Here is a 16,385-nt window from a genome sequence, read left to right as displayed (position 1 = left end):
ATAATCTAGAGTTACTCCTCTTTGTAGTTTTTTATCAAAATAAAAAAGTCAATTCCAGTACTAATTCAAAAAGGGGTCTATGCAAATTGACCTAAAATTGAAATAAAATAAGAAAATGAAAACAAATTAAACAAGCAGACAGATACAAACAAAAAACAAGTAGTATTTCTCTTTTTAAATAACTACAAAGTCATCATTCACATGTGTTTGCCACAACTTTCTGCATAAATGGCTAGGATGGAAATTGTGTCTTCCATTTTTTTGGTTGTAATTCCTTCCTGTTTTTTTTTTTTTTTTTCGATTATCCCGACTTTGTTTACATAAATTGTCATTCTGCCTTTTTTGTACTCAAAACTCCTGTCTTGGCTACCCTCCTACAACAAAACCCCCTTGCACTGGGTACAAAACAAATTTAATGAGCAGATTAGAAACAAAGGAAATGGTTGTCAAAAATAATACCACTAATGAGATAATAAAATTAACGAGATAAACTCAAGGAATATAGCAATCTAATTAAAAACCGATCTCTCATGCTCCCGTTTTCTGATATGTCGCGTGGGAGATCTAACGAAACCCGCTTTGGGGTCACATGTGAGTGACCTCGTAGGTGTGTCTTTTTCGACCAATGAAAATAACTCTTCCACGATTATAGAAGTTTATCCTGAGGTAAAGGGATGTAACTCATTTCTTTACGAAGAAATCGTCAGTCAAAACAATTCATTCGGGTTTTCTTTAATTATTCGATCACACCCGAAATTACGAAAGGATTTGTTTACTTCAATTTTTGGCGTCGTATATTTTTAACAATTCTGATAACGTTTTAAATGGTCTTGCTATAAAAGAGGGACGAAAGATACCAAAGGGACAGTCAAACTCATAAATCTAAAACAAACTGACAACGCCATGGCTAAAAATAAAAAAGACAAACAGAAAAACAATAGTACACACGACACAACATAGAAAACTAAAGAATAAACAACACGAACCCCACCAAAAACTAGGGGTGATCTCAGGTGCTCCGGAAGGGTAAGCAGATCCTGCTCCACATGTGGCACCCGTCGTGTTGCTTAAGTGATTACAAATCCGGTAAATAGTCTAATTCGGTAGGTCATATTTATGAAAGGGAAGGGGATTGTAGTTACGACGTAAGGAACATATCCGATATCATTTGTGAAACGGTTATTCCATAACGGTCAACCAACTCGTGATGGCGTCCGTAAAATTTACGAAGGGATGATTTCAACTTCACCATTTGGAACTCTTGGTTTAATAGCTTCCTTGTGAGCAGCAAACCTCTATCAAGAAAATCATGATAGGAAATGCAAGCACGGGAATATCGTATCAATTGGGAGATATATACCCCGTATGCAGGTGCTGCTGGAATGTTGCTACTTAGAAATGGAAAGTTCACAATTGGAAAGCTGAAATCATCTCTTTTGTCGTAAAGTTTTGTTTTCAACCGACCCTCATATAATGTATGAGTAGCCACCAAGATCTCAATTGTAAATTTTTACATTGTATGCAACTTCTGTTATCAAAACCAGATGTTTATGGAGGTTGGAGACTGTTTTAGTGTCAAATACATTGTCATTGCACATGTGTGAAGTATAAAACTATCGCTATGGATTTGAAAAGTCCTGCCACCCCTAGAAGAGTTTATTACCTCTCAAATATATGTGTAATTTGTGGTTTTTCATTTGTCCAGACTGACATTACCCCATCTGGCCACAAAGTTGAGAAAAAGCTAACAAACCATAAACTCAAATTGACAAGAGAAAGGGTAGACAATATTAAGAAGGTTATTGAGGTATTTGAACATGAACATGAACAAGTAAATGGTGTATGTAAAAAATGTTATAGACACATTGAGAAAGTGCTTAAACTGCAGGAAGAGTTGGGTTCGTTACAGAAAGACTTAAATGACACTAGAAGTGGTGTACGCATGACCTACAACATGTTCAAAAACAAAGTCGGAAAGTAAAAGACAAAGTTATGAAAAACGACTATTGAGGTCACCACTGTCACAACAGCCAAGTAAACAACAAAGGACAGACTTTCCAACTGCTGTGTCAGTGGTTACAATGATGACACTGCCAACCTTTCCTCAGATTCTCAGTGGAAGACAGACGGACCATACAGTGGCTGAAATAGTTCCAACACCAAAAAAAACAAGAAGATCGCTGTCATTTACTAGTCCGCCAAAGACTACTGCATCACAGGAGGAACAGAAACATGAGCAAAGCAGTCTTGTGGGAGAAGTTGAGGTACAAATGTACATGTTAATTTTATATTCATCTTGAAACATATGTTCATAATTTCTTATTTCAAATATTAAAATTACATGAGTTAAGTATTACAAATTAAACTATAGTTGGATCAGATAGATGTTTTCTATCATTTAGCAATGTTTAGTTTATAGATAATAAAGGCTGTGTTGCCAAATGTTAAAAAGGTATAACCATTTGATACTGTCAGAGGGTGATGATTTTATCAGCATTATTTCTTTTTTAATGGTTTTCAGCATGTAAAAAAAATCAATAATCCATAAATTATAAATACAAATGTATTTGTTTCAACTCTCATAGCCATCACCGAACACCCACCTCAGTATCAAATGATTGTCTCCTCAAGTTTGTAGATTTTAGAAAATTTTAATTTTGTACTAATTCGATAAAAATGACAGCAACAAACTTGATTTGAGTTGAATCATTTGTATTTCATTAACATCATGAACATGATTAAAGGATTGAAATTTCATGAGTCATACATTTATTTTGCTCATTTTTTTGTTCCGTCCAAGTACACTTTTTGCCTATGTGCTAAAAGGTAAACTGTTGCTGTCATTCTTTTTTCAGTTTACTTTAACATGTTATAAGTTCAATTGAATTTGCTTGTTGTTTATATTAATTGTTTGTTACCAATGACCACAAAAGCATCAACTGATAATATAGTTGTGTCAAATTTTAAAAAGACTATATATATATACATTTGTATGTACATGTATAGTATGGAAACTGGATTAATTTTAATTGTATCAAAATTTGGGAAAGTAAGAGGACTTCAGTCTGTCTGCAATCCTTTGAATGCCAAAAAAGTGCTTACATTTTTACATGGGAACTTTAAAAACATCCTGTTTACATTTACAGAAGAAAAAAAGAGAAAATATAATAAGCCTAAAAAAAGGTACAGAAAACTCTTTTTCACAGATGGACAGACATGGATAACATGGTGATACATTTTGTATTTAGTGTTGTAGTCATAAGCTTTGATTTTCAAAAGATCTGTTTTACTACACTGCACACAGTTATTTTTTGTGGTCAAATTGTTAAATTTTGCATGTCAATTGCAGTTTGCATCTTTAGTTTTTATTGCAGGTCTACATACATGTACAGAACTTGTTTTTAACATATATGAACATTACACTTTGAAATGTGGTTGGATTTACATGACTTTTCATTTGACTGCAGTAAATGTTATTGCAGAAAACAGGTAAAGTTGTTATTTTTTTCTCAAGATCAATAAATGTCAAGACAGTTAATTATTAAAAAAGATATGAATTTTGATTCCAATAAGTTAAAGGAAAATGGAAGAACTCATATTGCATCTGAAAATGGAGTTGTGCCTCATACTTAATAAGAAATTTGATTTGGCACTGTTACCATGGTTACTGAAAAAATGTATATAGAATGATCAGTAACTGTATCATGATTAAATCTGTTTAGATATCGATCATTAATAAATTAAAAGCAATACATATTGTGTTAAATGATAATATTTTGCATTCTATTTAACCATCATTGAACAAGTTGAAAGATCACTTCAGTTTCATCAAGTAGTGCTGAATATTTCTCAATGGAATATAACATGTATAATGTGATCAATTTTTTAAAATTTATATAGTTTCTCCAAAACCAATAGATATGATATCTCGTCTTATTTCAATAAAGAAAAAAATCAATTAATCATAATAATGTTTTATCAATCACCCCAAGTCTCTAAAGGTCCCTCTTTATTTTATAGATGACAGTGTAATACCCCAGTGGGAAAAGGACCGCTTTTGTACCAGAAATTAGACACAGAAATATTTGCAGGGCTATTCATAGAGGACAAAATGTTGAAAAATGTATTATAGACATAATAAGTAAATCCCATCCAGAAACTTTGACCTCTGCTACATCCAATATTATTTCCGCTGAATGTGAAGCCATTTGCAAACGGGGATCTGGTTCTATTTTACAAGATAGATCCTACTCTGGAATATTTAACTTTCATTGGGATAAATTTCATGATGAAATACAACTTAAAGCACCACAGACATTGAAAGTAATATCTTCAGCTTTAAACAATATACCAATAGCACCAGGAGAGAAAAAGTATACAACACTAATGCACATAATTTCAATGGCACTGCATGGAAGGAACCAAGAGATGTCCTCTATTCATTATCAAATTGGATTCATTCTGACACATGGTGCCTGCAAACAAAGGGTAATTATATAAACTCATTGAATGCTATATGACTAAATTTTTAATTATGAAAAAAAGTTAATGAAATCAGGGGTGAATCCATTTTTATAAAATAAAGGTGAAGAAAGGGGGGGGGAAAGTTCCAACTATACATGCTATATGTGCCTATTCAAATGCATTGCTCATTAGAAAAAAAAATGTTCCAACACACTCCCCCACAAGCCCTCACTGTTAAGCTTTTGCATGAATACAGAGCTTGTTATGGTTATTGAAATATGCCTGAAAGATCTGTTTCTTTTTTTTTTAAACTAACATGCTACATACATAATTTTTGTCTTTGCAAAGTTAATTTGCCAAACAAGACTGCATGATGCAACTTGCAGCATCAGCTGTATATATATATATATATATGCTGAAGTTTGTGAGTCGGTCTAGTAAATTGAATATTTACATTATAAGTTAGTGATATACTGTAGGCACAAACAAATGTTCATGTGCAGTTGATTTAGGATTTAAATATCTCATTTTCATGGAGATCATATGGAATTTCTCCCTCTGTCTGACATTGGTCAATAATTTTGAAGTATTGCATACATGTAAAAATTACTTTTTATTTAGATTTGAACAAAAATGTGTCAAAGTTCATTAATACAATGTATACATAAATTTTATCATAGAATCACAGTGAGGACGTTGATACAGGTGACACGGGTGGTAATAAAGCTATGTGTTAAAGGCCTCACTGTGATTTTGAGATGAAGAACAACAATAAAAGGCTGTTCCTTTACTTGTTGTGTTTCTTGTTGTACATGTACTGATTTCATGTCATAAATAGAAACCCTATCTTAAATATTCTTGATTTTAACCATGCTTTTGTTTTTTATAGGACATTGAACGCTTGGCAAAGTTGGGCTTAACTGTAAACCCCAGATCTGTTCAAAATAAGCTATCATCTTGGGAAGATTTTTTAGACACAGATTTGGTTCAGTTAAAAGAGGAGTGGAAAGAAGGTGTTGGTGTCAAGTACCAAATGATTGGTGACAATTTGGACAAGAATATTTTACCATCCTACAGGACTTCCCAAGATAAAACGCTATCTCTGCACCTGTTTCAAGTTATTGCAGTTGTAGATAGAATTGTTCCAGAAAATAAACCCGTTGTTGAAGAAGAGGTACAACTGAATCATGCTGATTTTATACCATCAATATCAGAACAAGAGCAATTGAAGAAAGAGCTCTCCTTTCTCGTAGCAACATCAGTAATTCAAAATATTGATCAAATGAAAACTGAGTTTGAATCTATTTTCCCATCACACTTAGAGCATGATTACAGTGATTCATCTGGAATCAAAACAAAACAGGTATGATTACTTCTTTTAATGGTTTGGAAAATATGTTTGTTAAAATTGAGTTATGAATATATAATGTATAAACAGGTTTAAAAGTATTGTAATTCAGATCATAAACATATTATTGTAACTAAAAGGATAGAGCTTGGTATTTATTATAAAGTATCAGAAGGGTAAAAATCATACTGATTTTTTTTATCATAGTTCAAGTTAACATGGCCATGCATATGTATGATGAGATTTGTCATAAACATCCTTACAAGCACAATGGAGTTTCACTCTATGTTTCTTAACTGATCTTCAATGGTATACATATACATTAATATATAGCATATTGAACAGACATACAGCCTTTTATAGCTGACTATGCGGTATGGGCTTTGCTCATTGTTGAAGGCTGTACGGTGACCTATAGTTGTTAATGTTTGTGTCATTTTGGTCTTTAGTGGAAAGTTGTCTCATTGGCAATCATACCACATCTTCTTTTTTTATATACAGGATCGTGTTGTTTTAAGTTAAGTGTAGGAAAATTATAAAATATTTAATGGTATGTATTCTTTTCAGTTTCCTTTGGGCTTATATGACTGTAATGAAAACAAGACCCAACAGGTGATCAGACTTCTTAAGCAGCTGACTGAAAAGTATGTGCCACTAAAAGACAATGGAGAAGTGATTGATGAAGTTTTCTTTGGTGGTAATTTTACATTAATATATTCTGTTCAAACAACAATTTACTTTGATCCACAGATCTATAGAAAACTGTATAGATGTGCCATGATTGTCAATGAGAAACTCTTACCTGACACCAAAGGAGGTACAAGTTAACAACTATAGTATTACTCATAATAAAGCCTTCAACAATGATCAAAACAGATGAACCCAAACTGCATAGGAAGATAGAAATATATGAAAAAAATGTAAAACAATTCAAATAAGAAAGCCACATTATTCATGTTACTGTAAATTCAGAAATTAATTTATTGCTTGCTTTTAAAGAGAATTTGTCATTTTAGACTAAAATATGATTTTATTTTTTGCAATAATCAGAAAAATTATGTTTGATTCAAAGAAATAATTTCAAAATGCTAGTTTTAATTATTGCGATGATAACCCTGTCTCATTTTTCGCAATGATAAAAACATTGCAATAATTTGGAAATTTACATTATTATGCAAAGTGACAATGTGGATTATTTAAACGTCAGAAATGAATGAAATATTTTCGGATACCAGCATTATTATAGTTAGACATGGAATAGCTAAAAATGTTCAATTTTGTGATTAAAAAAAAATATGTTCCTATGCATAATGGTTCATTTTTGTTAATATTCATTTCTTGGAGGACTGAAGCATATGTGATATGAAGGAAAACTGTTTGTAAAAAACTTAATCATTTTCAGGAGACAGATTAACAGACGAAAGAATCCAGTCAGCTCAGCAAGCCATGTCAAATGGTGATACTCCAAAAGAGAAACTGCAAGGTTTCATTTCCAAAATTGAAGACTGGCATAGAATGATGAATTTGTTGGAGGTATACAACCTAAGTAGCAACTTAAGTTGGGCATTTTATGTTTCATTATAGGGAGAGGTGTGGGGCTGAAATTGTTTAAGTATAGTATCTCTAGCAAAAACTGATTTTGAATCCAACAAGAGACTATCTCCGGGTACTCTGGTTTCTTTCACCAATAAAAACTGACTGCCAATAGTAGTAGTGTTAAACAATTATTAATCAATCAATTTAATGACAGGTAATTCATTGATTTGTGCTTTAACTGTTAAGCTGTTCTTAACTGTTCCTTAGTCAGGAATCTGATGTACAGTAGTTGTCACTTTTTATGCAATTTATACGTTTTTCTAGTTTCTTATATAGATTAGTCTGTTGGTTTTCCTGTTTGAATGGTTTTACACTAGTATTTTTTGTGGGCCCTTTATTGCTTGTTATTCAGTGTGAGCCAAGACTCTGTGTTGAAGGCCATACCATGGCCTATATAGTTTGACTTTTATTCATTGGTATTTGGATGGAGAGTTGTCTCATTGGCACTCATACCACATCTTCCTATATCTATGGCAGTTTAATTGTACTATTACAAGGAATAGAAACATCCATCAATGTAATTTTTTACATATATTTACTCAATTTCATTTGATAACATGTTAAAAATATTTTTATAATGTAGGACTCTGTTTATTCATGTATCTTTTATTTTCAGGCAATATGTAAACTCACATACGCCCAATCAACGATGGATAGAGGTACAGCCTGTTATTTTAGAAATTTTCTAAATCTTAGGAACGTCAAAGCTGAAGTTAAAAATGCTTTTCGAGCATATAAACTGTTGTACTATACAATATTTGATGCCTGCTGTTGTATTTTATTCATCAAACGATTCAATACACATGACTTAGAGGGAGTTATAGAAATGCCATCTGACTTCAAAGAAAGGAACAGTGAACAAAAGGTCCAGTGGTTATTGAATGTATGTTCCAGTATTGTTGAGGAGTGGTTTTTTGAAAATACTGATATGTTTCAGGAGCTCAGAGAAATTTTGGAGGACCCTGATCACCCAGAGAATTATTGGGTTCTGAATGAAGAGGGAAGATTTCCCTGTCATTTTTGTATAAAAACTTACTCTCATGTTGGAAGTCTAAAAACACATGAACGAATTTGTCATCAGCACAATGGACCAAAAATTGAAAAGAAAAAGAAAGCAAAAACTTCGGCAAATGAAGATCAGCTATTTAACTACATTATTCTGTTATTTAAATTAACTGGACTTCTCAAAAATTTAGATACTGCTATTGATATGGCAGATGGAAGAAGATCTGTGAGGTCAGCAAAATATGAACTTCCAATTTTCAATACAACAAATAAATTAAAATATGTCATTGGTTGCATTCATTTAACTGCTCTTTCAGAAGAAACTCTATCACCAGAACAAAGAGATATACTGATATTAAACAGAACAGTTAACCTTCAAGGGGGAAAGAACAATAACCTTGCTCTGGACGAATATGTGGAAATGCTGAACAGAGATAGTAAGGACATAGTTACAGGTCACCAAACAAAGGAAAGCATTATTGCACACTCAAAACAATATCCACATTTGATAAACTACATCAAACACTTTGATATAATATCAGAAATCCGACAACGAAAAGGATTCCACAAATTACCACAATATAACGCAGACGTAATGAAGGTAGCAAAGGAACTGATAGAGATAAGGGCTTTTGAACATACACCAAAACGAAAATTTGTGTGTAAAGACTTGTCCACCGAAAGAAATCCATTCATTAATTCATACAGTGGCTTATCGACCCTGATAAACAGACACAAACCAAAAGAACCTTTTAGCCGTTTAAGAGACAAACATCAATAGGACAGTTGCCTGCATTAAATGATAATTGTGATCTGTATTCATCATTGTTCATGAATTAACTTCTTTTTCAAGTTAATACTTATATTATTATCTGATTTATTATGTAAACATATTTAAATGTCTTTAAAAAAGTTCTACACTTGTATGTCCATTTGGTGTCTCGACGCTTTTTTTTATGTCCAACTGTTAGTAGTCCATGGTGTAAAGTTCAAACCTAGTTTAATTTCCATTTCAAAATAAATTTTTGTTGTTTATGAAACAAGACTCTTAACCTGTTATTCACACCTAGCATAGAATGCTAATTTTAGTTCTTCTTCTGACATTGCAGAAGTGATGAGACATTTTTAAGGATGGTTATGAACTTGATATTTTCTTCTTTGCAACCTGAGGATAATTGTTGATATTAAAGCTAAATACCTGATTGCATACATGTACTATTTTCCTAACCCATGTAAGAATATATAAAAATAAAAAGATTTGTATGATTGCCAATGAAAACTCCCCATCATACCAAATAACATAGAGGTTAAAACAACAATGTCATCGTATGACCTTCATCAATGAGCAAAAATGAAAAGGCATTATCAGCTATATATACTAGCATGTATAAATTATGTCCCACATGCACCTTTTGAATAATTTTGGTACTTTTTCTTGTCCTTGTATCTGATTGCAAATTAGTTGTTGGGGATATTTAATATTCCTAAAACATGTATAGCTTATTTATTTTTCCCTCATTGCTGTTGATTCATTTATTTTCTAGGTACATACTCAAATTTAATGGTTAATCTTAACCCATAAAATGACTGATTATGTTGGGAATTTTGTAAAATATGGTAATCCACTAAACAATTTCAGTGTGCCTGTTGCAAGTCAGGAGCCAATTTCCAATTTTAGATGGAGGGAGGGTTTAGTTTCTGAAACGGAATTAACTTTGTTTTTACGTGAATTGCCACTGTTTTCTTCCTTGTCTTTCAGTCTGTGGTTGATTGATGTCTCATTTGCAGTTATACCACATGTATTCATTTTTATTTATTTGTGCACCTCACAATCACTTAGATTTATTTTTTGAATAAAGTTGACCTGTGACAAGTATCTGAGACAACAACACAAAAATTTAATAAATGATCATATATATATATATATTTGTTTATTATACATGTTATAGTGCAACTTGATTATATACATATATTACAGTTGTAAAATTTACAATACAAATATCAGCCAGCCTCCATAGGCTTATGAATCACTAAATGGGCCAAATATATTAAAGATCAATAATTTTCTCAAAAAGTTATAAAGCTGTCACTGTGCAAATATATATATACTGGATTTTAAGTTACAGATAAATTTAATGATCAAATGTCAAATATATGTTTGCATAAACCATGAAAAAGAGTTGTATAAATAGGGATGTGGTGTGATTGTAATGCACATGTAAATTGTTTCTGAGAGACAAGCAGAACACAAAACCAATGGACCACAAAACGGAGAGCAATTGAAGTCTGTCACACTCTGTACAACTTACAACTATTCTGTTCACTGAAAATTATGTACATGAATATAAAAAATAATCAGGTCAATAAAAATATATTTTCCAAGTTTGATTGCTTTCTGTTAATATGATCACTATACATATGAAAAGTTTAATAATGGACTTTAAATGACTAAAAAGTGTAGCAGCCAGTTGGGAATGCACTTTCATTTCAAAGCTTTCCTGATGCTAAATTTCATTTCAAATGCTGATAAGATATATATAAATAGTAAACATTAAACAATTGCCATCACATTTAAAAACGCAATCCCAGTTAACCTTGACACAACACAAGAAAAAATAATAGTTACACATTTTGATTACATTTGTTTTCAAACATTTTCATCTAATTCTGCCAAAAAATCATCATCAGAACTAAACAATTCAACACCATCATCAGCTGCAGCATTGTATTCATACTCAATTGTGTCACTATCACTGTCATGTGGCACAGTTTCAACATTTTCAATCAAAGATTCAATTTGCAGAATTTCACAATCCCCACAGGAACAGTTTTTGGCACAATTATCGCAACAAGTGTGCTTGTTACATTCTTTTTTAGCAAGTTCTTCTAACTCAGTATCTTGCAAGAAATTACTCATCAGAACCTGTCTTCTGCATGTATTTGTTGTGAAGACTGTCTTCACTTCCTTGTTGACACTTCTTAAATGATAGGAGTTGTGCATTAATATTGCAACAGAGTTGGAATTGTCCCGTCCCACTCTTCCTATTTCCTGAACTAAATCTAGAATACTTCGGGGTGACCCGTAAAGTATGATGCTATGACAAGCTACAACATCAATACCCATTCCTAATGCAGTGGTTGCAAATACAATTCTGATATCACTAGATATTTGACACATAGCCTCTATTATTTTCTTTTTATTTTTGTCAGATGTTTCAGAATGAAACATTTCTACCAGAGACTTACACATTGGCACCTCAGTTGTAGTGTATGTATATAATTTGGAAACTTCGTTGATGCTGTTGGCATATATCAATGTTTTTGGAAAATCCTTTCCTAAACGTTCAAGAGAGTCTATAAGCCAAAACATGGCAGTGTCAACAGAATTTTCAATCTTTTTAACAACAAGCTTAATATTGCTCTTGTTTGGAGACACATTCAGAAACATAGTATTGCCTGTTTTAAAGTTCAGGATTTTCATGACCTGCTTCTTAATCTTGTTGGTACAAGTAGCGCTTAATGCTAATGCAGTAGCATTCGGAAACATGGCCCTGATCTCTCCTATATATCTTAACCACTTCCTAAATGCTTCCTGCTCATCTGTCTCTTCATCACCTCCCCTGCAAAAAAAAGTTGTTTTACAAAATTTGCACAAAAATCACCACCCAATAAACATGATAAATAATTATGCTTCATTCTAATTTTTTTTATATTAATTATAGTTGTACTATATTTTTTATGTTCAATATATAAAATGTATTTCCACTCAGAAGATTGTAGGCATCCTGTGGATCATTTATCAGACATTTATAATCATATACCTCAATACTAGAATAAGGGGGGAGGGCCACAATACCTTTTTATATGTTGCAAAAGTAAATGTTACCTTTTCCCATATTGTTGGGTTTTAATGCATGTATGCAATGTAAGAGTAGTATACCAAAGTGTCAAAAGAGGAACACCAAAAACAGAGGACAGAAGAAAACAGGAGCAATGGCAGCTTGGTTTTTACTTTTAATAGATTGATAGACAAAATTAAGATTGACAGACCAAGAAGATATGGGAACTTTATTAACCTAGTCATATATATATTACCAATATTTGCCTAGACCTATTTTGAAGCTTGAAAGGTTACCTATTCCAGCAGTATATCAGAAGTAATCCAACCCCCCCCCCCACCACCACCACCGCCACCCCCCCCCCCCCACCCCCACCACCACCCCCGTTTGAGAATAAGGTTTTGTAGCAAATGACTAAATAACAATTACCATGTTGTTATGGTATGAAATTCATCTAGAACTATCAACCCTACTGAAAGTTGTTGGAGTTGTGACCTCCAATAAGGATCGCCAACCAGTGTCTCAGGAGATGCAAATATGACGTCAATTGATCCGTTTCTTATCTGTTGATCACATTCTTCAGAGTTGCCTGCAAAATTGAGCATGAAATGGCGTAATCATTTAATCATTTGTTTGATGAATATAATCAATTGTTTTTTGTTTATTTCTTTTGTACAATGTACATGTAATCACACGATAAGTTTTTCTAAATTTGAATTGTTTTTCACTTGTTAAAATGTACATTTAATTTCAGGGACTTTAAAGCTACATGCAGTAATGTAGTATTGCCTATTTGTTTTGATCATTAATGAAGGTGTGTTGTCGACCATTGTTAACTTGCATGTCATTTGGTTTTTGGTGGAGAGTTGTCTCACTGATTTGGCAATCATACTACATGATAACATGTAGCTCATGTTATATGAACTTTAGTTTAAAGTGGCTTTGAACTGTCAGTTACTGCGAGTACTCTCAGTCTCAGATCATTGGGTTGGGATCCCACTTACATGTACATCAGCTGGCTTACATGTCTAATATTATTATCATTACATAGTTGTTTCTGTTCATTTATTCGTTATGTTTGTACATAAATTAGGTCGTAAGTTTTCCTTAGCTGACAATGGTATATATATATTATGGGCTTTGCTCATAGACATGGTTGAAGGGCTTAGGCCCTATGGTAAGTTGAACCGTAACCAATAACCAATAATTTCTGTGTCATTTGGTCTGTTGATAGACATGATAGAGTCTTGTGGAGACTTGTCTCATTGGCAATCATACCACATCTTCGGTTTGTCTATACATAAACATCTATAGCTAGTCTATACTATCTATACTAGCTATATCTGTATCTGTATGGTTACATTGTAGTTCCCAATTCTGGCTTTTTAGTATTGGCACTGTTAAATTTACTGATGTTTCATTTATTAGCCATGGCGGCTTTGGCCATAATCCACATTTTACAACTTATAAGTAATACTGATAGATTGCGAAAATAAACCAGGCTTTTGGAGAAACAAGAGACGCTTGATGTAGAATCTGATTGATAAAACTTTTTCAGTGAGTTAATATTGAAGGGGGATAGGAGGGGTCATGATCTTGAAATCCCGGGCTTAATAACACGAAATCCCGTATTTAAATAAAGTAAATCACAACGTCCCGAAATCCGATCTTCTGATGAAGGTCCTATCCCCCCTCAATATTTCAAAAACTTGATACATGTAGTATGTACATGTAGCCTATGTTATAATACCTTTAAAGGCGGACTTCAATCCAGGTACAGTTTCTAGACGCTTTACTTGGTCGTTCATAAGTGATACAAGTGGACAACAGACAATTATTTTCTCTTCTACGTCAAGCTTCTCTAAATAATTGACAGTTTCTGGAGTGAACACTTCAGTTGGTTCAGGCTCAGCTTTCATTCTCCGTATCAAAGGAAGGTAAATCTGGTACGGGAGTGACTTTCCAAATCCCGTTGGTAATACAGCCATACAGTCTCTTCTCGCTAAAAGTGATGACACTATTTCTCTTTGCTCAAATTTTAACATTTCTACTCCAAATAATGCACAAACTTCTGTAATCATCGAATCCAGTATATCGTCCGCCATTTTCCCATTCAATCCAAACACGCTAAAGGAAAACTTTTTTGATTGGCTTACTGATAGGTCGTCAACTCATTTGCATATCATTAAAAATTCATAATTTCAGTTCACTCACATGTGACCCCAAAGCGGGTTTCGTTAGATCTCCCACGCGACATATCAGAAAACGGGAGCATGAGAGATCGGTTTTTAATTAGATTGGGAATATAGGACCGTTGACATTATTTACGAAAGTAAATGTAATTCTTGTCTTTCCATTGCAAGAATTAGATAAACTAAATACATAGATCGTGACGGATTGTATATAAGCTGCTATTTCACTGTGCACCATCACCACCGGATACATGTACCCTTAGTCTGGTTCTCTGTTCATTGTCTCAGAAACACATCCTGAACAGAGAACCAGGCTAAGGGTACCGTACCTACATCCGGTGGTGATGATAGTGCATATATTATACGGGAAAAAAAATCGCTAAGACTCGTGTCTCTTAACATTGCATTAAAAATCATATATATCTTTATACAATGAACATGCATGGTATATTCAATACATTTAATATATCATGGCTTCTGAATTTTCCTATTCTGACCTCATGAAAAAAGGCGACCACGTTTGATGACGTCGCATATAAAGAACAAGTTTCTGAAAATCTTTAAAAAAGGAGGATAAAAATAATTAGAGAAACAGATTCCTACACTATTATTCGTGTATTACGATATTTCCGAGATTAAGCTCTATCCTGTTAATTTGCAAATTGACATTATGTAAACACATAGCTGTAACAGTAAAAGCAACATTGATGATAAAAATAAAATTATTCGGAATTTACATGGTACGCAGTTCGTCTTGTGTGAGAAGTCTTATTCAATAATTATAAAGTTTCTGAATTAGTGCGAGACATGTGAAAAAGATAACCTTATTCCATAATATTAAAAAACAATTATAGTTTTCTATGATTATTATTTTATTTACTACAATATTAGGTCAGTAGTGCTGATGTCTTCCAGAAAGAGAATATGTTAGATAATAATATGTTTCTCCTGGGTAGAAACCACCTAACAACAGCATGTCAGGAAATATTGGCAGAGGAGCAAGTAAATGATATATTCAGAAAGTACAGGTTAGTGATATTTATTGCCACCACTTTATTAAGGGGCTAACAATTACAATTGTTTTTAAATTAAAAACAAGAGTCTGTCAAGAGTGACAGCAAACCAGGTTTTTCTGCATAGGTAGAACCCTGAACAGTTGAGTAAGTATTAAAAACATTTAAGCTTACAACAGCTCTGAATTTGGATTGTGATAAAATATTTAACACAGCATAGTATACTATATCATGGTCCAAACAAATTTAATGAGCAGACTAGAAACATAGGAAATGGTTGTCAAAAATAATACCACTGATGAAATAAACTCAAGGAAAATAGGACTGTTGACATTATTTACGATAGTAAATGTAATTCTTTTCTTTCCATTGCAAGATTTAGATGAAGTAAATACATAGATCGTGACAGAAATATAGATTGTATTTAAGCTGCTATATCACTATGTACAATCACCACCGGATACATGTACCCTTAGCGTGGTTCTCTTTTCATTGTCTCAGAAACACATCCTGAACAGAGAACCAGGCTAAGGGTACCGTACCTATATCCGTTGGTGATGATAGTGCATATACTATACGAAAAAAAATCGCCAAGACTCGTGTCTCTAAACATTGCATTAAAAATCATATAAATCTTCATACAATGAACATGCATGGTATATTCAATACATTTACTATATCATGGCTTCCATTATGGTAGAACACTGGACACTTTAAATTTGCAAAACACTCATTTGCAAATCCGCCGCCGCCTCAAATAAGAGCTACAGTGTCATGTATATAACCAAAATGTGCGGAATTACATGGGATTCAATAATTTCATTTGTTTTCTACTGTTACTATTATATTTATTTTGCTATTTGATTTATAAAAACATGGGATTTTCAATATCCCATGGGACAGGGCAAAATCCCATGGGATTTACCAT

At 32.9% G+C, this 16,385-nt stretch overlaps 2 protein-coding genes and 1 long non-coding RNA gene across 3 annotated transcripts in view; 2 read left to right on the top strand and 1 right to left on the bottom strand.

The window, feature by feature from the left end:
• LOC143079982 (uncharacterized) overlaps positions 1-16,385 on the top strand; it is a 250,721-nt gene that overhangs the window by 219,620 nt on the left and 14,716 nt on the right. The gene's annotated exons all lie outside the window — the stretch shown is intronic.
• Positions 1,966-10,168, top strand: LOC143079977 (uncharacterized). Its single transcript, XM_076255607.1, has 7 exons — positions 1,966-2,264; positions 3,375-3,489; positions 4,021-4,488; positions 5,354-5,827; positions 6,380-6,509; positions 7,215-7,345; positions 8,025-10,168. Exons 3-7 carry the CDS (start codon positions 4,387-4,389, stop codon positions 9,192-9,194), a joined length of 2,007 nt encoding a protein of 668 aa, XP_076111722.1. The 5' UTR covers positions 1,966-2,264; positions 3,375-3,489; positions 4,021-4,386; the 3' UTR covers positions 9,195-10,168.
• Positions 10,311-14,549, bottom strand: LOC143079978 (bifunctional 3'-5' exonuclease/ATP-dependent helicase WRN-like). Its single transcript, XM_076255608.1, has 3 exons — positions 14,003-14,549; positions 12,682-12,841; positions 10,311-12,033 (listed from the first exon to the last, which is right to left on the bottom strand). Exons 1-3 carry the CDS (start codon positions 14,355-14,357, stop codon positions 11,061-11,063), a joined length of 1,488 nt encoding a protein of 495 aa, XP_076111723.1. The 5' UTR covers positions 14,358-14,549; the 3' UTR covers positions 10,311-11,060.

The sequence above is a fragment of the Mytilus galloprovincialis genome, chromosome 6 (assembly GCF_965363235.1).
Source record: "Mytilus galloprovincialis chromosome 6, xbMytGall1.hap1.1, whole genome shotgun sequence".
In the NCBI taxonomy this organism is placed as follows: domain Eukaryota; kingdom Metazoa; phylum Mollusca; class Bivalvia; order Mytilida; family Mytilidae; genus Mytilus; species Mytilus galloprovincialis.
Note: the sequence above shows the minus strand (reverse complement) of the source record. Positions and strands in the feature narration are given on the sequence as shown.